At 36.5% G+C, this 21,853-nt stretch overlaps 1 protein-coding gene across 1 annotated transcript in view; it reads left to right on the forward strand.

The window, feature by feature from the left end:
• The window catches only part of gpc5a (glypican 5a), a 191,749-nt gene that overhangs the window by 69,010 nt on the left and 100,886 nt on the right, over window positions 1-21,853 (forward strand). The window contains exon 6 of the mRNA XM_066706694.1: window positions 8,419-8,539. Coding sequence (XP_066562791.1) covers window positions 8,419-8,539 — 121 coding nt within the window. The remainder of the gene's footprint in view (window positions 1-8,418; window positions 8,540-21,853) is intronic.

Below are 21,853 nucleotides of genomic sequence, written 5' to 3' on the forward strand. Positions count from 1 at the left end.
TTCCTAGCATTGGATGTGTGCCCAATTTTTTTTTTTTTTTAATATAATTGGTAATCTGTTATGATTGTAATCATAATAACCATTTAATTTGAGGAGTAAGGCAGCCCTCAGCTGTCTTTCACAGGTGTCTACCATTTTATTAATAGGATTCTAAGGCCTAGTTATAGTGTGACATTAGGTATTTTGTGCCTAATGTAAGCTGTTTAACTGTTTGTTCATTGTTTTTTAAGTGTAAATGCTGAATATAGAACAGAACAGATATTCTGTGAATGAGAAACATATATCTGAAGCATACAATTGTAAATACAAAATATTGTTTCTCAGTTTCTTAGTATATTTGATGTTTTGTTCTTACTGATCTTAATTAATGAAATTGTTCATGTTTGAAATTACATCAATCAGTGCATCAGACAATATTACCTAATCAGACATCATGCAATCTTCTTATTGGTTAATAAATAACTGCAACACCCAATGAAAGGCAACCCAATCCTGTTTCAACTCACAGTGTCCCCCACCTGTTTCAACCTGAGGGCTGTGGAGGTTGTGCTGTCCTCTGGCCAGAGCTGACTGACATTTCCATATTTCTGTCAGAGAGCGTCTCTCCGAAGGGCAGGACACAACTATGTAAAAGGACTCTAACGCTATGTTTTAATAAGCATATAAAAATGCCACAAATTCTGTATTTTGCACCTTTGCTGAAAAACACATACTTATTTTCTGTAGCTCGTATGGTTCCTTATGTACTGTCAGAATATAAACATTAAGGAAAGAAAAGAAAAACACTTAATCAAACAAGCATCTTGAGCAGGTGAGTTTTTCTTTAAAAATAAATAAAAAAACAAGTTAAATGTGCTAGACCTTTTGTGCCTGAAGTTTAGTTAAGGTATATTGCTACTACTGTAATACAGGTAACATCTATTGATTTACTATAAGTGTAATGCATTCCTGTTATTTCAATTTTTTTCTTTACTGTAAAGAGGCCAACAAGACCTTGGCCTCTTGTGTTAATGTTGCATCCCTTAGGGGAGGGTTTAATGCTGATAACAGGCAGGAAAAGGTTGCCTCTGTCAGTACATATGCTGAGATTGCAGTTTGCGCTTGGCATAACACATTGGATCAGGTCAATTCCTTCATTTGACCTTTGTGTGCGGAGTGGCCTGCTTGTCCACGACTTGCAATGCTTTGCAAGTTTATTACATTATTTCAATGCGAAGCGCATAACGTAGCTGTCAATTTCTGCTAATTTTCCATAAATTAACCATGAAAACAATTCATCAGATAATAAAGAATTGATTTAGAGGAGGCACCAGAAGGACACACAATTTGTTTGCATTTCACTCTCTTAGGAGTCCAGTGCGCTCCGTTTTGTGCGTCAGCACTGAGACAAGCGCTGGAGTGAACATATAATATAATCTCATATTTCCTCAAACCCTCTTAATTTTCCTGGGGGTTACGGCTTTGGTAAGAAAGCTATATACCAGGGAAATATCTCTGAGGCACTGTGAATTAAATAGGATTCTAGTGTATAAGCATTTTCTCCTGCATCCTTTTGTTATTTCAGAAAGCTAAGTATTTAGTAATCTGACAGAAGCTGTTTATTGGCGAATTACACTGAGATGTTACTCTTTGATTGTAATTTGTCTTGGCAGTTTCATATAATCTAGGGCTCTGTTTGTTTCCCCCTGGATACCTATGTTTGTTTGTTTAGCTGTCCTTGGTTAGAGATGTGCTTGTTTATGATAATTAGTTTCAGAAAATTCCATTCCTGCTCCTTGCATAATTGAAAATTTAGGATGATTATATATATACACTATATTTTTCTGGGGAATTAGGTTTATTAAACATGTTGTATTAAAATATCAATTGGGTGCCTGTACCACACAAGTCTTTTGTTATGGAATACAGTGGGTCATTTTTAAGAGAGAAAATAAACTTAAAAAATAGTGCACATTTGTTTTTCTGTATTAATTACAATTACATTATTCATTGAATCCGTTATTCTGCTTATTTCAGTGTCCTGATAAATGTCATTCCTTTGCATGATTTGACATGTAACATAATTTCTCTCGACACTTGAGAAAAAAAAAAAAAAAACTTGCATCACTCAGAAATGTAAATTGGACATGGAGACAAATATCAGCCTCTGGATTTAACATTGACAAAAACGTAATGACCCTCTCACCAGTCTGATAACATGTCGAAATGCCTCCAGTTATTGAAATCATCAAAGGCTTAGTAGTTTAAAAATATAAACAGATTAGCACTTCCTGTAAATATACAACCAAAGTAATAGAAAGGGACTTGAATGTCTAGAACACCAGCCTGAGGGAAACTCAGCCCCAGCAGTGCCTGTCAGCTCATTGATTTACAGGACGGCACAAAAGTGAATTTTAAAACAGAAAACCATTAAGGATTTCTTTAAGAATTAACAAACATCAAAATGTTAGTCACCATACATTTAGTACTTCATTCATCCTGCTTCCATGGAAGTTCAAAGCATGTCCGGCATATTTCTAAAGTTCCCACTAGGTTAAGGCAGTTACTTCAAACAAACAAATACAGTTTACCTGAAGTACCATCGATCTTTACGGAAGCGTATATATATATATATATATATATATATATATATATATATAATGTTTTTTTCTGATGTAAGATGTTGTTTATTGATGTTTCATGTAATTTCCATCTCTGAATAAATATTTGAATTTACATGTTACTGAATTGTCACGTCATTACATGATTCTTTGTAAGTCATTCTGGATACCACCTCTTTCTTGTTTATGTTGAGGTAGAGAACCAACAAGCCCCTTCAAGTGCAGCTTAAAATTGCCTTTACAGAGCAGTTTTATTGAATGACAACAGTACAAATAATAAATCATACAAAACCAAATAATAAATGAACAGTAATCGTGCGCATGTCCTACAAGGGCAAAACAGTCAATCACACAGCTCCCCACAGATTACCTACGATTGATATGAACAATAATACGTATTAAAGTAAATACGAAACAAAAATGGGAGTGATTACATTTATAATTAAAAAAAAAAGTCACCTGTCACTTTTGTCATAAGATCGTTCCTTAACTCGCCTAGTAATGACACAAAAGGGATGTGTCTTCACTGTATTATTATCTCGTACATACCAGATAGTTTCTCGTAAGCACAACATAGTTTCTCGTACGTACGAGATAATGTTACTTTTTTTTTCGGGGGAGGGGCAGCAATACCATTCCGTAGATCTTTAAGTATAATGGTGTATGATATATTATATTTCTAATAATTATGAAAACATTCAATATATGTGTTTCTTCCTCTTCATCTTCTTGCAGGGGAAGAGGGGAAGGAACTACACACACATTCTCTGAGCCATCTGTTTTTGTTTTTGTTTTTCCCCCTGCATTGTCATCTTGTAACAGACAGTTGAACTTTGTTGTCAGCTGGAGGAGGGACACAGATTTGTGTTAGATTCATCCTGTTAGACGTAGGGGGAAATTAGTGACAGGCTCTGAATAACTAACTGAAGTGAAAGAAAGAAATAATGTAAGAAAGTAGTGCTTCAGCTTGCTGGTTGGTACTTTACTGCTCTGTTTTTGAATTTGTAACTCTATTATCTGGCTGAGATATGCACTTGCCTCAAGACATGCTAAGATATTTCATTTTTATTATGCATTGCCAGAGGGCCACCCTCAGAGTTGTAAATCAAGGATGAAACTTGTATGCAAGACTCATTGATAGAATATTTCAATATATTCCCTTTTAAACCCTACAGAAAAACAACCAAGGTGTACAATTCTGCTTTTACATTGCATGTTCAAAGTAAATAAACAGCTATTAAAAATAAATTGATCAATAAGACTTAGCAGGTTTCCTGTTTAAAAAACATGTACATTATTTTACAAATTACAAAGAGTCAATATAATAGTTGGACTTCAGAACCACATTGTGGACAACAGTACTGGACAACATCTGTGCTTTAGGCAGGGGATACAATTTAACATTTGAATAAACAGATCCCACACAGTGATTTTACTTGAATGGTTTACTTATACATCATTTACTTGTATTCGTGAATTATTGAAATTAAATTAAATTAAACTAATATTAAGTGAATTAATTATGAAGGCTGTAAGGATCAAATAAATACCAGTGAGTATACATATTAATATTTAAATGTGTTGTTTATAGAAAGGATGATGATTAAATTAAAATAATATAATATGATACATGTTTAAGGGTTTCCATTCACCTTGCATCTGTACTTGAGGGATAAATTACAGATACATTAGATCCAACTGATATAGATCCCAAAAATTGGTTAGACCAAATTCCCACCCAAACATTCTATGTTCGATTTGTAACTAAGAATTTTGTGACAAAGGCAGGTCAATTCCTAATTCCTATTCTAGGGATAATTGGGAGTGTTGGTAGATTACAGCAACAAAACCACTAAGACATAAAGGAGAGGGTTTGCACTTTTTGGATATCTTTATTTATATCTTCATCTTTAAAAAACACGCCATTACATTTCAATTTAGCCAATTTTGACATTAGACTTTAAAATCATCCATGGTCACAGAAACCTTGTGAGTGTGTGTGTGTGTTTGAGATAAGGAAGTGTATAAACAACAGTTGGCAATGTAATTCTCTAGGTAGCTTTATGCTTCCAGATGTGGAGTCTACTGCCTGGAGCAGTGCTTTCTGCATGAATAAAAAGCACAATGGAGATGCTGCAAACCAGACGCAGTGAAATTACACAATCAGCATGTCATGTACATGTGGTGCTATCGTTACTGATCAGTACTGAGTGAGGCTGGTTGGTGTCTGTTTTTGATTTTTTTATCATCTCATTGAAAAAATAAATAAAAAGTTTGTTTAATAATTCTGCCACCCAATGATATACGATAATTCTCCAGTAAGGAAATAACAACAAACATATAAATTGCGGAAGACCATAAAAATGATCTGAATTATAACTGTTTTGAATTGTGTGTTGCTATACCCAGATCACATCATGAGACTATCTGTGCTGAATGGATTATCAGTATCGTGTTCCTTATGTCCACCCAACATCTATTTTAAGAATGCTTTTTATTCGCTCCAGAATTTGAATTATTACCAGTGAAAATGTAAGGGCTCAATATATACCCCAATACATGAGTATTATCTGTCATGGGGTGCAACATCATTTCAATAATCTTAAAATCAGAGCCAATTTAGGCCAGTAGGAGGTTAGGAAAAGGAAATTGAAAGGAACATGTATGGGATTCCTAATATTAAAGGAAAATTCCCTACTCTATCTACATGTGTGTCAGTAAACATCAATACATATTCTAAGTACTGCCACATCTAGTAAGATGGCTGGTGCTATTGTGATAATATGTAGCATAAAATGATTACATAAAAACAGCAAGGTAGAATGTGATGTATTTATTTTTTGCCCTGTAAGATTGCTGCTTTAGTACTGTACATCTTTACTCGCACTAACTTATTGAGTCCAATTGCAATGTTTTCAGTAGTTACAATGACATATCACACATATTTGAAAACCAATGTTTTGTTTTTGTTTTTTAGGTTGTGGCATAAAACATAATTTGACCTAAAATAACTGCTGTAGTTGTTTTCTAGTGAGATAAGGCTGCAACATATATACACAGTTTTATATCAAAATGCTAAAAATTAAATAAAAATGAGCAATTCAAAAGAGAAGAGCAGGGCGGAAGGAATAAACAAACATGGCTTTTAGAGACTTTAAACAAAAATGTTTGCATTATTTCATACCCTAATAGTTTCATGTCTAAAAACTCTTCATGGCAAGTAGCATTTATTTAATGTATTCATTACACATTTATGCACGCTGATAGAGGGAAAGGAGTTATGTTTCTTCACAGACGCACTCAGGTGCGTTGGATTTTTTTGAATTACATGGGATCAGGGTTATTCCGTCCACTGTAAAAGCAGCATGATTGACACCTAGTTACAGCAGATATAAATTTAAATGGATAACTGGCTGCTTGGATAAAAATAACTTCCAGACTACAGTGCAATCAAAGCAGGGTATAAAATGCCCTTGTGAGCTACTGTATTCATTGCTGCTTGCCTTTTGTTTCTTAACTTCTTGAAATTACTTGGAAGGATTTCTAAGCCATTTGTGTAACCTAGTTTCATGGTTAAACTTAGTCAAAGAAGGACACTTTCAAAGAAGTCAGCCTGAAAATATTTCATGAAAAAACTGTGAGCATTACAGGCAAACCTGTCACCACTTCCCTTGTGCACAAATGTGTGATATTAAAGATGGATTTTTATGAGCCCAGGTGCACATCACATAACACCAGAATGTGTGCACCTAGTTACATCATGGGGGGGGTATTGTTTGCCTAAGCGCTCAAAGATAACATAGCTGAAAATGTATGTAATTTGTGTCTGTGACCTGTCTGGTGTTTAGCTACTGCAGCCTCTCCAGCTAGTGTTTCAAGTTAACCATCTGCTACTTTCAGACCTGTAATTTCTCCCTGAAGAAGTATTGAATCCATTCAAAATAGTCTGATTATGCCTAACAAAACACAATACATTTTCTAAGAAGCGACCAATCAGGTTGAAATCTCACGCCTGCAAATCTCCCCACAAAATCCAATAGTTCATTGAACTGACTTAAACTCAGGCTAGGCTTTACCTCTGATCGGCAGCAGTGTAGGGGTGAGGTGTTTGTAATTACCTCTACCTCAGTGGGTACTTGGGGGGGCTCTATCCATCAGCCACTTAGACTGTCACCCCAGCAATCAGAGTTTCACTTGCAAACTAACAAGGATGAATGAACCAGGCGCAGAACCGGGACAGTCTGCAAACATATTTGGATGTAGTTTGTCACATCACACTACTTCAGCACTGTAATTTTGGGTCCTCTAATAGTCTATGTAAATTGGCCCTTTGTGTGTTGTATATAGTTACACATGCAGGTGAACTCCAAGAGACTTCAAATAAATAAATAAATAAATTAATAAGTACATAAATCCTGCTGTTTCTCACGAGAGACAGCATAATGGCTACATTAGCCTGCCTGCTTTAGTACAGACTCAGATTGTCTTGTACTGTACGCGATACTGCTGCCTGGCTAATGCCTGCAGCACAGTATACAGTTCACTGGAACAAGCCAGGAGCATAAATCACTTGTTCTGTGGATACCCTTAATGCCTCAGGCAGCCATCATGCCAGGGCTTTGGGGCTTGAATCATTGGTGGAGCACTGAATGTGGGATTCGGTTTTCCCTCGGGAATTTGATGGGTCTGTCTCTTTGATGCTGTATTAATTTAAGCATCAATTAATGAAATGAACAGGGATGTAGAGGTATTGTAATCATTTCAGAAGCATGCTAAAACACCCACCAACCTCTATTCTGTCAATTTGCTTGTTTGTTGGTTATTTTTTTAATTACAATACCCACTGAATGATTTTGTGCATTTATTAGTACATCAAAACTAACAAGCCATGTGAATAACTATTCTATTCAATGTCACAATTTATGTTAAGCAGGAAGTTAAAGAACATTTTTTTTCTTTCTCTTACAGTTAAAGGATAACTTATTGAAAATGTAATATGATTTTCAAGATTGCCTTTGAGGAAATAACAGTAATAAAATGTAATATTTTTAATTAAAGAGGTAAGAGGGTGTGTAAACTTTTTGTATGCATTTTACTCTTCACATGTCTCTTTCAAGGTCAGCGTGTAGCAGTTGGTCAATGTCAGTGGCTGTTTGTCTTCTTAGGACAAATTGCTGCATATATTTAGTGTCAGACAAATCCTACACCTCTCCACCCCCAACACAAAAAGGAAAAGATGTGTTCTGAAAAATCTAGTTCATCTTCTCTTCATCCTTTCTTATTTCTCCTTGTGGCTATGATTGAATTCAGTACACCCTCCATAATACTGATTTACTGTGTATCAATCTTTCTGTGCCTTCCTTTTGATCAACTGATGTACTGTCTTGCGTTTATCTTTTGTCTCTTTTTTACACATGGTTTAATTTTCATGTTTTCAATGTCATAGTGTTATGCATCTTATTTTTCCCCCACTTGATTTCCATAGGTAAATGGATTTGTTATACCTTTGAATGTTTACTGAATCATTTCATTTAATATGAGGCCAACACTCCCAGACGTGCCAATCGTTGGCACTGATAAAACGATCTAAAGAGGGTAGAGTATCGTGTTTGATCAATTATGTACAAAGAAACATCTGTTGAGACATCCTTGAGTCTGATTGTGAGGAATAAACTGTGTGTAAATACTCTTCACACTTCACATTAAAGCTTTGTACCCAGTGATTCATAGGACCCATTAATTCTTACAATTGTCCTAATTGTTGCTGCAAATCAAAAGTATTTAAAGGAAACAATGGTATTTTTCTTTTCTTTTTCAGTTATACCCTCCGTGTAGTTGGCAATGGTATTAAAGCTCAAACTGTCAACCCAGAGGTGAAAGTGAAAGGAACTGACCCTGTGATAAACCAGATAATTGATAAATTGAAGCACATCAATCAGGTAAGATTTCTTGAGCACAATATCCAATTGTATTGTTTAAGAACTAGGCAAGAAGAAAGGAACGAAATCCACAGGTAAGCACCTGCAAGAGTGGTTAGGAAGTATTATGAAAGTAAAAACATGAGAATGCTAATCAAATGTAAATTTAGATTTTTTTTTATTGAATAATCCCAATGCAAACATCTCAAAGTAATATTATAGTAGTCATTAAAAGCATTAGCATTATCTTTTATTGGAGAGAAAAATCAATGATTACTTAATTAAGAATCCATTATTCCACTTGTGTATTTCATGTTTATGGAATACTTCGTGGTTATTTTCCTTTTGACAAAGGTATTTTATTCACTCTAGACAGACAAATACAGTACCAATCACTACAGCAGGCCCCCAGACCACAATAATGTATTTTCCTTGTTCGACTTCTTAAAGTCTAGATAGCTTACATTCATTGTCAGTGGTCTGGAAATTGTGTGAAATGCAATTTCACAAGATTGTTCTGTTAATGAGCACCCTCGTAGGGAGTCTGAACTAACTAGGACAAAGCCATCCCTGGAAGGCTTTGTCAAAGATTTCTGAAAAAAACACATTTGAAGAACATGGTCAAGAATAACAAGTTACAAACAATCAAGACCTAAATATAGGGTGGATCACAAATAAGACTTCAGCTGAAACTAATAATGACAACTAAAACAGGTATTAAACAGCAGTAAGTTTATGTAATTATCTTTATGCAGCATGTTAACAATTGTAGTACCCCATAGATCCAATTTAACAATGGAAGGAAGTACTTTTAATATAATAATTTTCTGTGGTTCAGAATTCATTTAGATTTTTTTGGTTGTATTCTATAACTTCATTTTTCTGCATCTTTCAAACATTAAAAAGAAGTGTACTAAAACATAAAAAGCAGCACAAAATGTATAGTGTTACCCAGAATACAATAAAACAAAATTCTAATAAATAATTGAAAATTGTTTGTGCCAACTTGACATGTGTTGCTATGCAAATTAGACATTGAATCTGTTCTCCTAGTGAAACTGGAAAAAATAAGAGGAAACAAACAGTTTCACTGCTTTCACTGCACCTGTATTCACTAGGGTTCCCTAGGCTGGAAATTAGACTTAGCTGTCAAGAGCTTAAGGGTAAAATGTAAATAAATAATACATTAATAAATAACAAATATCTCTCATGCTCAGACAGTGATTCGCACAGTCTCTTTAACTAGAGATGATCCTGATCATTTACAGTCCCCTGGAGAAGCAGGAAGTATGTCATTGAAATGGATACTACAGTGTTAATATTACAATAATATATTTGAATAAGATATAACATAGCACTAATAAAATATGAGGGCTGGGTTACAGAATTATTTCATGTGATTTTTTTTTTTTTTTTTCTCCCATTGGTCATTGTCTGAGCTTTCGTAATATATGTTTTGCTATTTTTCTCTCTTGGTTATTATAGTCGTATAAAAGTCTTGTGCCACGTTCATGGTGAAATGAACTGCTTTGTAATGAAAAGCTTTATCTGTAGTAATAGTTTTACAGATGTACAGTGCAGTTATTTGAAATACAAAACAAAATATGTATTACTCAGTACTGGAGAAGATAGTATTTTATTTTATTTATAGATTTCTTCCTTCTGAACTGTCTTTGGATTTTACCTTTAGAATATAGAGAGAAAAGTAACGTTTACGCCTGCACTGCGTGAATACAAGTCTGTGTGTGTTTAGACCCTTTTGTATTAAAATATGCTTTAGCGTATTATATATAATATTTAGCGTGTTCATTTTATTATGACTACCTTCATTGAAAGCTACTGTGGTGAAATGTCATCACTGTATCAGTGTAGCTTAGCTTTCTGCATAAAGACAGATGTTGCTGTGCTTGATAGGACCAGGAATAAGTATACCTTTGATTAGAAATGCCCTGTGGATGCTTTTGGTGTAAAGATTGCAATTTAGCAGTGGCGTATTACATTTGCAGCACCTCTCTCTGTGTCCTGCTGGATGCCTTTTCATTTTCAGATCAATAAACGAATCTGTATTCTTGGTTAAGCTAAAAGATTGTCAACTGCACTAGAGCACATCAAATACAATTGTAATGACATTTAGCAAACCTTCTAACCTGGATGCAAGGGACAATGTCACTATATAAATTGAGCATTCTGTAGAAAATGCATCTATTTCAATGGCATTGTTTAAAGGCCAAAGGGGGGAAAGAGACGCCAATACAGAGGATTTTGCACACACCTGCGTTTGTAGATGTGTCTGACACAGAACTTATGCTGCCATTTCACTTAAATTGACAAGCAAGCACTGCCATCTGCCAGCAGCTATGGGCTGACCTTTAAGAAGATGTGTGATCAGTAAACTACTTACCTGAAACATTAAGCATAGCCCCCAACAGGCAGATAGCATGCAGAGTTTTCGGGTTAGCAAGAATGGGAACTGCAAAGTATACACTGTGTGTTTACAGTAGAAATATATTAGTATTTCCTAATTTTTCATTAAGTCTTAATAATAATAATAATAATAATAATAATAATAATAATAATAATAATAATATCCTTTCCAGTTTTTGTAAATTAAAGTTTGAAAACTGTACTTTGGCTTCTTTACTAAGTTAATAAATAAACTTTCTGTAAGATTAATTACATCCTTGAAGTTATAAAGCAAATGTAATTATAGAATAACTTTTTTATTGTTGTACTATCATGTTTTGCTTCGTTAATTGAAAACATAATAATTCGATTTTACTTACACAGAAACTAAAACTAGCAGTTTTTCTTTTAGCACAGGTGTTAGTCTAAAACTTAATAATCTTTTTGTGGACAAATTAGATGTTTATAATCATATATGTGTGATTTCCCTGACAACACATACTAAATAGACTTTTCATTGCACTTAATCAGGGTATGAGAAAACGAAGGCAGATGTGTTTGTGATGTATGTATGTATGTTTGTGAGTGTGTGTGTGTATATATATATATATATATATATATATATATATATATATACAGCCATGTCTTCAAATGAAGTGCAAAACAAGTAGGCAAGGGGATAACGAATGAGCTCAAAGATGAATATTTTCACTGTTCATTTATATGCAAATCAAAAGAACTGACAAATCAATTCTTCTCATTGCAATAAAGGCCTGGAAGCGGTTCAGCTGTACTATTGATTTGCTATGCAAGTTGAGTACTGGCATTTCTCTCACTTCACATTGACGCAACATAGCCGGTACGATTCAAAGCATTTTCAATCTCCCCTCTAACAGGACCGTTTCGACTTGAGAAAGTGAACAATGACAACAACACAAAAATGGAAATCCATATTCCAACAAAGGTTCCTAATCTACACTTGCAGATTCATTCTGAATGCACCCCCTAATCAAATGCATTTTTGGCTGAATCAATCAAGAATCTATTACCTTTTGGAGTAAGTGAGTCTTCTCTTCAAAAAGAGAAGATTGTATTTTCTACTTAAGTTCTGAAGAATATGATTTCATATTTTCGGAGCACATAATTATGCATCTTATCTTTCTTATTATCTCTGCACAGTAATTTTAAACTATTGACAAAACATCCCAAGTGTTCCCTTCCATTACATTTTGTTCAGATGTGTCTTAAATAGAGTTTGAAACACAGAAGAACAAGTACCTGTTCTTCCCCTGTGTTAATATTTTAAAGCTTTAGGTCACAGAACTGAAGGCATCGTCTTCTGCTTTACATGCTGACTGCAGAATAATTTCTGCATCGCTGTCAACAGCCTCTGCTGTGCAGGGGTTCATTGAGTCTAACAGCCAGTGTTTGAAGTGCACTGGCCTTAAGAGGTTCAAGGATTTCTGTCTGAGGCTGAGGTGGAAACCCATAAGGGCTTGGAGTTAGCAAAAGCTTGCCAGAAGTGTTATATCATAATAGGAGTTTGAATAGCGGCATTGAGGTCTCCAGCAGTGGCGGTAGACTGCCTGGGAAGTAATGTTGTTAAATTTCAGATCAGGCTAAAGTCAGATTGTTGTTGTTGTTGTTTGGCTGATACACTTGTCCAATGCAACTCAACTTTCAGCAAAGAACTGTAAAATATATACTTAGTTCTAATGTTACATGTTGTGTGAATTTGTGTGAAAATATTGAGTGAAATAGGAGCTATGGATCACAAAGTATATGATACCTATTTTCAGTTATACAGAGTTATACAGAGACAGAATACATACAAACTACTGAAATATAGAAAAATGAGGTGCAGAACTGTGCTGGGCATGTAGAGTAGGTGACGGGACTCCACTTATGAACATAATGAGCTTTTGTGAGGTCTTTAATGAGACAGACAGTTTCAAATCATCAAATAATTCACTTGTTCTTATCAGGCACTTTGTGGTTGTGCTCCACTATGCTTAACTGTTGGATTAATGTCTTATACTGTGCCCATGTTTATTGTCCTGAACATACATGGGCCATCACAGTTTTCACAGTTGTAAAATTCTGAACATGAAGGGGGCAGAGACCGTAGAAGGAGATAATCAGGAGACAAGGCCTGAATGCACTAGTTGTCATCAGCATTTTGGCTTCCTGACATTTTGCATTGCTAGTCTAAAAAGTCGAGGAGTCTATCATGCTGTGACTCGATCTGACCTGAACAGTCTTGACTGCTGTCTTTTGTTTCAACCTTCGGAGGTCAACTTCTGGAACCGTCCTCTGGGAGTGTGAAGCAAGTTAACATGGGGTCAGTGCTTTTAATCATAGAACTACCTATTAGGAAATAAATCCGGCAGGCGGCTGCGGTCCTTGGGCTCCAGCTACCAAAAGTCTTGCTGCTCCCAGCAGAGGTCACTGCAGGTTGAAGACAGAATTGTGTTACTGTCACTTTAGTTCCATTTTACCAGGATTAAGGAAATCAGTGGGGTTCTCACGCTTGCTGTTAAGAGTGAGTGTATATGGCATCTTTTTTTCATTGAGTTCCATTAATGGCAAAAGAGACTGCCAGAAAAGAAAGAAAGAAAAAAGCTAGATTACAGTTGTGAAAAGAGCAGTGTGGGCGATGTTAATGGATTGGGAGTGTGACAGATCCTTGGCTTATTAGACCCAGGAAGACAATTCCACAGATACCATAGAGATTACAGTCCTGACCTATCTAAAAGCGAATGATTCCTGTTTAGACAGGAATGGGACTTTTTTTTTTTTTTACAATTGACAATAGCACGGGAATCTTTGTTTGACATAAAGGGATATTTTCAAACCAAAAGCAATATTCTAGATAATATGAAACCCAGGTGCCTAATTGACTGACCTCTGGCAGAAACAATTGGTGAGCAAAAACAGACAGCCTGAAAATGTTCAACCTAATGCTACACTGAGTTAACAGACCTCGGTCAGCTCATTTCTCTTGACAGCTTCCTGATGGAGGTTATCTTGTCAAGGTGAGATTGGCAACTGATCTAACCTTTCCTCTGTGAAGGATTAATACTGATGGTTGTGTTTAGTAATGTCCCAAGATGATGAATTATAGTTAGAGAATTTCCATCAGTTTTATTAGCAAGCACTTTTTTGTGGGTGCAGATACACAAAAGAACAAGTACCTTTTTGACTTGTCAGTATTAACACTCTTATACTTTACAAGGCCGAAGGTTGCTATGATTCTTTTAATTACATTATAGTTTCACTGCAGCCCTGCTATTGCTTGGTGTCTAGTGAGTGAATACAATAAACAAACAACAGATATTCATGTAAGATGTAAATGAGCTGTTTATTCCAAAAATGTCTCTTGATATAATTGTTGGCATAAATATGTTGAATGGGGCTTGTAATGTATTTCTTATTACTCAGAATATGTCTGCTGTCTTTGACTTATGAGGAACCAGTGGTCTCTGTTGAGGGTGATTAACTGTTCTCCTTATCTATAGAGTAAACTAAACTTGGACTACATAATGCATATTGGAATATATTAAGTGTTAATTTCAGCAAAATTATTTTCTCACGATCTCTTGGTTTTTGTATGTACAGATCTAGATATTGTAACCAGGAGGTTATACAAAAAAATGAAAATAAATGAAACAATAAATGAAACAGCTGGAAATGTTCAGTTTATCCCTCGTCACAAACCCTCTCACACACACACACACACACACTCTCTCTCTCTCGCTCTCTTTCTCTCCCTCTCTCTCTCTCACACACACACAGCACAAGCTTATTTTATGTTAAAGAACTGAGAGAAACAAACCCCATGGTAATTAAACTTTAGCTGCCTATTCTGTTTTAGAATTTCCACAGACTATCAAATTACACTGTACATTGTTATTGAGGCTCTGAACCCAAAATACATTTCCTGTGAAAAATGATGTTGGTAAAGCATAGACATTGAGGTTATCACAATGACAGGGCGTGAACAGATCAGATAAATTACACTACAGTTTTGTTTGAAACATACAGACACTGGTCTAGGCATTCCTATTATATCTAATGTAAAGTTGTATTCATTCATTACTATGATTTATGAAAACAGCTAATATGTATGTATGTATGTATGTATGTATGTATGTATATATACAGTGAGGGAAAAAAGTATTTGATCCCCTGCTGATTTTGTACGTTTGCCCACTGACAAAGAAATGATCAGTCTATAATTTTAATGGTAGGTGTATTTTAGCAGTGAGAGACAGAATAACAACAAACAAATCCAGAAAAACGCATTTCAAAAAAGTTATACATTGATTTGCATGTTAATGAGGGAAATAAGTTTTTGACCCCTTCGACTTAGTACTTGGTGGCAAAACCCTTGTTGGCAATCACAGAGGTCAGACGTTTCTTGTAGTTGGCCACCAGGTTTGCACACATCTCAGGAGGGATTTTGTCCCACTCCTCTTTGCAGATCCTCTTCCAAGTCATTAAGGTTTCGAGGCTGACATTTGGCAACTCGAACCTTCAGCTCTCTCCACAGATTTTCTATGGGATTAAGGTCTGGAGACTGGCTAGGCCACTCCAGGACCTTAATGTGTTTCTTCTTGAGCCACTCCTTTGTTGCCTTGGCTGTGTGTCTTGGGTCATTGTCATGCTGGAATACCCATCCACGACCCATTTTCAATGCCCTGGCTGAGGGAAGGAGGTTCTCACCCAAGATTTGACGGTACATGGCCCCGTCCATCGTCCCTTTGATGCGGTGCAGTTGTCCTGTCCCCTTAGCAGAAAAACACCCCCAAAGCATAATGTTTCCACCTCCATGTTTGACGATGGGGATGGTGTTCTTGGGGTCATTCCTCCTCCTCCAAACACGGCGAGTTGAGTTGATGCCAAAGAGCTCGATTTTGGTCTCATCTGACCACAACACTTTCACCCAGTTCTCCTCTGAATCATTCAGATGTTCATTGGCAAACTTCAGACAGGCCTGTACATGTTTTCTTGAGCAGGGGGACCTTGCGGGCGCTGCAGGATTTCAGTCCTTCACGGCGTAGTGTGTTACCAATTGTTTTCTTGGTGACTATGGTCCCAGCTGCCTTGAGATCATTAACAAGATCCTCCCGTGTAGTTCTGGGCTGATTCCTCACCGTTCTCATGATCATTGAAACTCCACGAGGTGAGATCTTGCATGGAGCCCCAGACCGAGGGAGTTATTTTGTGTTTCTTCCATTTGCGAATAATCGCACCAACTGTTGTCACCTTCTCACCAAGCTGCTTGGCGATGGTCTTGTAGCCCATTGCAGCCTTGTGTAGGTCTACAATCTTGTCCCTGACATCCTTGGACAGCTCTTTGGTCTTGGCCATGGTGGAGAGTTTGGAATCTGATTGATTGATTGCTTCTGTGGACAGGTGTCTTTTATACAGGTAACGAGCTGAGATTAGGAGCACTCCCTTTAAGAGAGTGCTCCTAATCTCAGCTCGTTACCTGTATAAAAGACACCTGGGAGCCAGAAATCTTGCTGATTGATAGGGGATCAAATACTTATTTCACTCATTAACATGCAAGTCAATTTATAACTTTTTTGAAATGCGTTTTTCTGGATTTTTTTGCTGTTATTCTGTCTCTCACTGTTAAAATACACCTACCATTAAAATTATAGACTGATCATTTCTTTGTCAGTGGGCAAACGTACAAAATCAGCAGGGGATCAAATACTTTTTTCCCTCACTGTATATATATATAATGTATTGTATAAGGACCTTCAATCATATAATATGAAAATATGTTTTAGTAGTAACTACCTAAATGGCTGTTGAAAACCAATGTTTATTTATTTTTGTATTACTTCATGCAATCATTAAAGCATAACTGAATATAAATAAGATCAACTCATAAGGAAATTTAACATCAACATAACATGGAAATGTAATCAAACGCATCTTTCTGGAAACCTGTATTATCAGGATAGAAAAAAACATTACTTACATATCTGGTTTCTGATGTATTCTGATATCCTTCGTTACTTGAACAAATTATGCTGGTTAGTGCTAGGCTGAGTAATTTCATATCCTATACTACAGAGATGCAGCACAGCACTGATCCGTTGAAATTCAGGACCATCATTAGCAGCGCTGGCTCCGTTTTGATTAATATTTATTACACAAAAATCCCTGCATGCAAATACATTCTCTCGATAAATGAATCAGCTGACAACAACAAACTAACATACTGCAAACAATTGTTGCTTTTTCTCCTTTATTTCACAAATAACCATTCAGCACAGCCATAACTAACAACAGAACCCACATAAGTGCAAAACTGACCTCAAATCACTGTCTATTAACCTCACCTAGCCTAATTATTGAGAATGAAGTCAGGTCTGTAATGACAGTGATATGGTCATTTAGTTATAGAGCCATACACTTCATAATAAATCTTTAATTTTCTGTTGTGTCCCGGTTTCAGTTTGTTAAAGTGAATAGGATATTAAAATAAACGTGGAGCTTTGTTTTTGTCACATATCACCCTTTAACTGGTGAGAACTTTGCAACCGAAAAACAGCCCCTTTCCTGCTTCTCTGTTTTCTTAGCAAAAATAGACTTTTCAACAGTGAAATAAACAGCAAATAAATCTTGTCCATTAAATTCCTGCACAGAGACAGTCATGAGGGTGTTTTCTGACGAAGTACAGAGAAGTGTTATCAAACAGAAATGCGAAATACTTTGGAAAGCACACTTTCATAAAACACCTGTGTTATATCAGCACTGATAGAGATCAACGGGGGTGGGGTGGGCAATGAATGTCTCAACAGACATCTGGTATTTTAATGATCTTAAAATGTAAACAATTACATAAGATGTCCAACAACAGTAAAAGATAATAATGTGCTTATTCTTTTCTTATGGTTGATGTTGAATGTTTTTATAAGATTAAATAGCTGTATGAGAAAACATTTTACATGACATTAAAAGAGCAAAATGTTTTAAGGTAAGACAGTGAATAATAATTTAAAAAAATATTGAATTTTATTATTAATGGCTCAGTTTTCTCATTTGTTTACAGATCATCTGTTGCTCCCACGTTTAGTCTTATTCAGCAGTTTGAATTACATGTTTAATCAGTGTAAATATGCAAATACACATTCTGGATTCTCATTCCCTCTGGGCTTGGGCTAGCAACATGTTAATAACTTTTCATCTATATTTTTGGTTTAATAATGGTCTGCCACTACACGTGAAAAGACTTTGTGACATTTTGAAACTATTTCAGAAGGTGAAACTCATCCAGTATTGTAATATTCATGACTTCATTTATGCCCTTATATGGATTTTGGATTTCTTAAACATGCATCACATTTCAGTGGAGAATGCCTGGCATACATAGGTGGGGGAGGTGGAGTGTGAGAGAGAGAGAGTGAGAAAAGAAAACTGGATCATGGTACTGAATTGGGAAGTAAACTTGGATTGGGACTACAGATTGCGATTTGGACTGGCTGGTACTGTGTTTGTGTTGAATTGGTTATATGTTTAGTTAGGTACCTGTTGTATGTTTAGCTTAGGCTCGAGACAAGCTAGGGTTTTGTTTAGTATTTTGTATGTCTTTTACTATGATCACTGCATTGTAAATATAATAAATTCACCACTTTTGCACCATACCTGTGCCTAATGTTTCCTGAGCCCCAGACAACATGTACAACTCCACATGGTATCACTATATATATATATATATATATATATATATATATATATATATATATATAATATACACTCACCTAAAGGATTATTAATCAGAATTTGGCGTAAACAGAATGAGAACATGGATCCATCATGCCTTGTTACCACTGTGCAGGCTGGTGGTGGTGGTGTAATGGTGTGGGGGATGTTTTCTTGGCACACTTTAGGCCCCTTAGTGCCAATTGGGCATCGTTTAAATGCCACGGCCTACCTGAGCATTGTTTCTGACCATGTCCATCCCTTTATGACCACCATGTACCCATCCTCTAATGGCTACTTCCAGCAGGATAATGCACCATGTCACAAAGGTCGAATCATTTCAAATTGGTTTCTTGAACATGACAATGAGTTCACTGTACTAAACTGGCCCCCACAGTCACCAGATCTCAACCCAATAGAGCATCTTTGGGATGTGGTGGAACGGGAGCTTCGTGCCCTGGATGTGCATCCCACAAATCTCCATCAACTGCAAGATGCTATCCTATCAATATGGGCCAACATTTCTAAAGAATGCTTTCAGCACCTTGTTGAATCAATGCCACGTAGAATTAAGGCAGTTCTGAAGGCGAAAGGGGGTCAAACACAGTATTAGTATGGTGTTCCTAATAATGCTTTAGGTGAGTGTATATATATATATATATATATATATATATATATATATATACTATATTGTGTGATGGCTGTTTTTTATGTGCTATAGCTCATTCCTTAAAGGCTTTGTACTATAAACCTGAAATCAAACCTGTAAATTCAAACTAGGGGTGGGCAGTATACTGGTATGAATGAGAATACTGATATGATGTTGTGCCATGCTATGAAATATGACCCGGGGACACAAATTGAAATTTGGAGACACTTCTTCACACAGAGAGTCATCACAATCTGGATCAAACTCCCCAGTGATGTGGTTGAAGCTGAAAATTTGGGAACATTTAAAACCAGACTGGATAGGATCCTTGGATCACTTAGTTATTAATGAATACCAAACGAGCATGATGGGTCAAATGGCCTCCTCTCGTTTGTAAACTTTCAATTTCAAAAAATAGATTGGAGAGGGCAAGTTGGAGGGGGCTACTCTGTTTTAAATGCCCATCAATAGGCTCTTCTTGATCGGCCTTGTAAAATGAGATGTTGTGAACTCTGCCAGGTGGGTTGAATTAATGGGAAATACAGTAGTTGTGTTACAATGAAGACAGTGCAAGAGTTTTTTTTAATACTTAAAAAAGATGTATTATTGCAAGGAACTGTACACACATAAAACACAATCTGTGGTCAAAAATTAAGCTTTGAAAGGACTTGATTGCCCTTTAGTCATGGACAGTGGAGTCACTGGCTGATTTTGTCTGTATGCAGTTGAGATGTCCCCCGTTTCAGTGCCTCAACTGTTTTCCTTCAACAACATCAAGAATGCTGGGTCTTTTTGCTCATCTTCCAGCGCCTCCACATTGCCCTCCAGGGTGCAAGGAAGCAGGAGCCAATGCCCTTTCCGCTATCCTTCTTCGATTTGAGGCCCTCTGTTGGTGCCCTGGTGAGATCTTCCATTCCCTCAGTTGGCATTTAGCCACCAGATACACACTGCTTAGTTGCAGTTGTAGTTTTGTGAGCAGAAGCCAGGTCTTCAATTGCTGCAGATGGTGGGTTGTCACCTAGCACAGGATCCTCGATTTGTTCACTCTGAGTTTGTTGGCAAGAGGCAGACTCTTCAGTCGGTGCTGGTGTGGTATTGCGGTCATGACAGGCTTGGTCGGCCTCAACTGGTGCTGTCAAGGTTTGGTCACTAGAACTTTTTTCTAGGACAGCAGTCTCAGCCTTCTGCGGCAGAACAGGACGGCTTTCCTCAGGAGGTGGGGTCCAGCATCCAGCCTGGGCAGGGCTGCCATGAGGTGGGGTGAAGCGAAGAACAGGGGGCATAAGCGTACTTTATGAACATCTCTTTGGGAGACAGATTACATTTTGGACCATTTTTATATTAATTTGTTTATAGTAGTAATAGTGCCTGGTTTAATGAAGAAGATTGCCTTTGACAGTTGATGACTTTCTTTAAGTCACTGTCTATCATGGTCCACAAAATGTTTCTTGTCCATTTATAAATTTAAATGCCTCTGGTTAAAAATTAGTTGTTCTTCAAAGCTGTATGTGAAGTGAATGGCAAATATGTTTCTGATCGTACGTGAAGATTCTTCCGTTTCCATGGAGATTTGAGAAATCAGAACTTGGAAAGTTCTACGCTGACACGTTGAGTATTCTACTGTTGTTGTAAGGGCTCATGTCATAATGGGAGTTACCAATAAATAACACATAAGTGATTGATTGATTTGTGTATTTATTAATTTATGTAATTAGTTGAGATCTTTCTGTTGATTTTTGAAACATCATAATTATATGTATATAGGGCATATATTGCAAAAACCAAATGAGCATGTTTTGTTATTCTTACTCAAGCACTAGTATATACCAAAAATTGGTGCCAACTGGCCAAACTGAGTGAAAAAATAAATAAAAAAAAGGAAATTGAACTTTAAAGTGCGAGCGCACATGCTTTGCCCGTTGCTCTCATTTACCATGGCTAGACCCCATCTGCAATATGCAATTCCCATATTCATCAATACATGATCCCCCCCGTTCAACAATTTAGTATCAGACCACCTTGCCTATGCAAATTTCTGTGGGAAACCATGTGTGTGTATATGTACAGTGTGTGTATATATATTTATATATATATATACACTCACCTAAAGGATTATTAGGAACACCTGTTCAATTTCTCATGAATGCAATTATCTAACCAACCAATCACATGGCAGTTGCTTCAATGCATTTAGGGGTGTGGTCCTGTTCAAGACAATCTCCTGAACTCCAAACTGAATGTCTGAATGGGAAAGAAAGGTGATTTAAGCAATTTTGAGCGTGGCATGGTTGTTGGTGCCAGACGGGCCGGTCTGAGTATTTCACAATCTGCTCAGTTACTGGGATTTTCACGCACAACCATTTCTAGGGTTTACAAAGAATGGTGTGAAAAGGGAAAAACATCCAGTATGCGGCAGTCCTGTGGGCGAAAATGCCTTGTTGATGCTAGAGGTCAGAGGAGAATGGGCCGACTGATTCAAGCTGATAGAAGAGCCACTTTAACTGAAATAACCACTCGTTACAACCGAGGTATGCAGCAAAGCATTTGTGAAGCCACAACAC

The sequence above is a fragment of the Amia ocellicauda genome, chromosome 6 (assembly GCF_036373705.1).
Source record: "Amia ocellicauda isolate fAmiCal2 chromosome 6, fAmiCal2.hap1, whole genome shotgun sequence".
Classification (NCBI taxonomy): domain Eukaryota; kingdom Metazoa; phylum Chordata; class Actinopteri; order Amiiformes; family Amiidae; genus Amia; species Amia ocellicauda.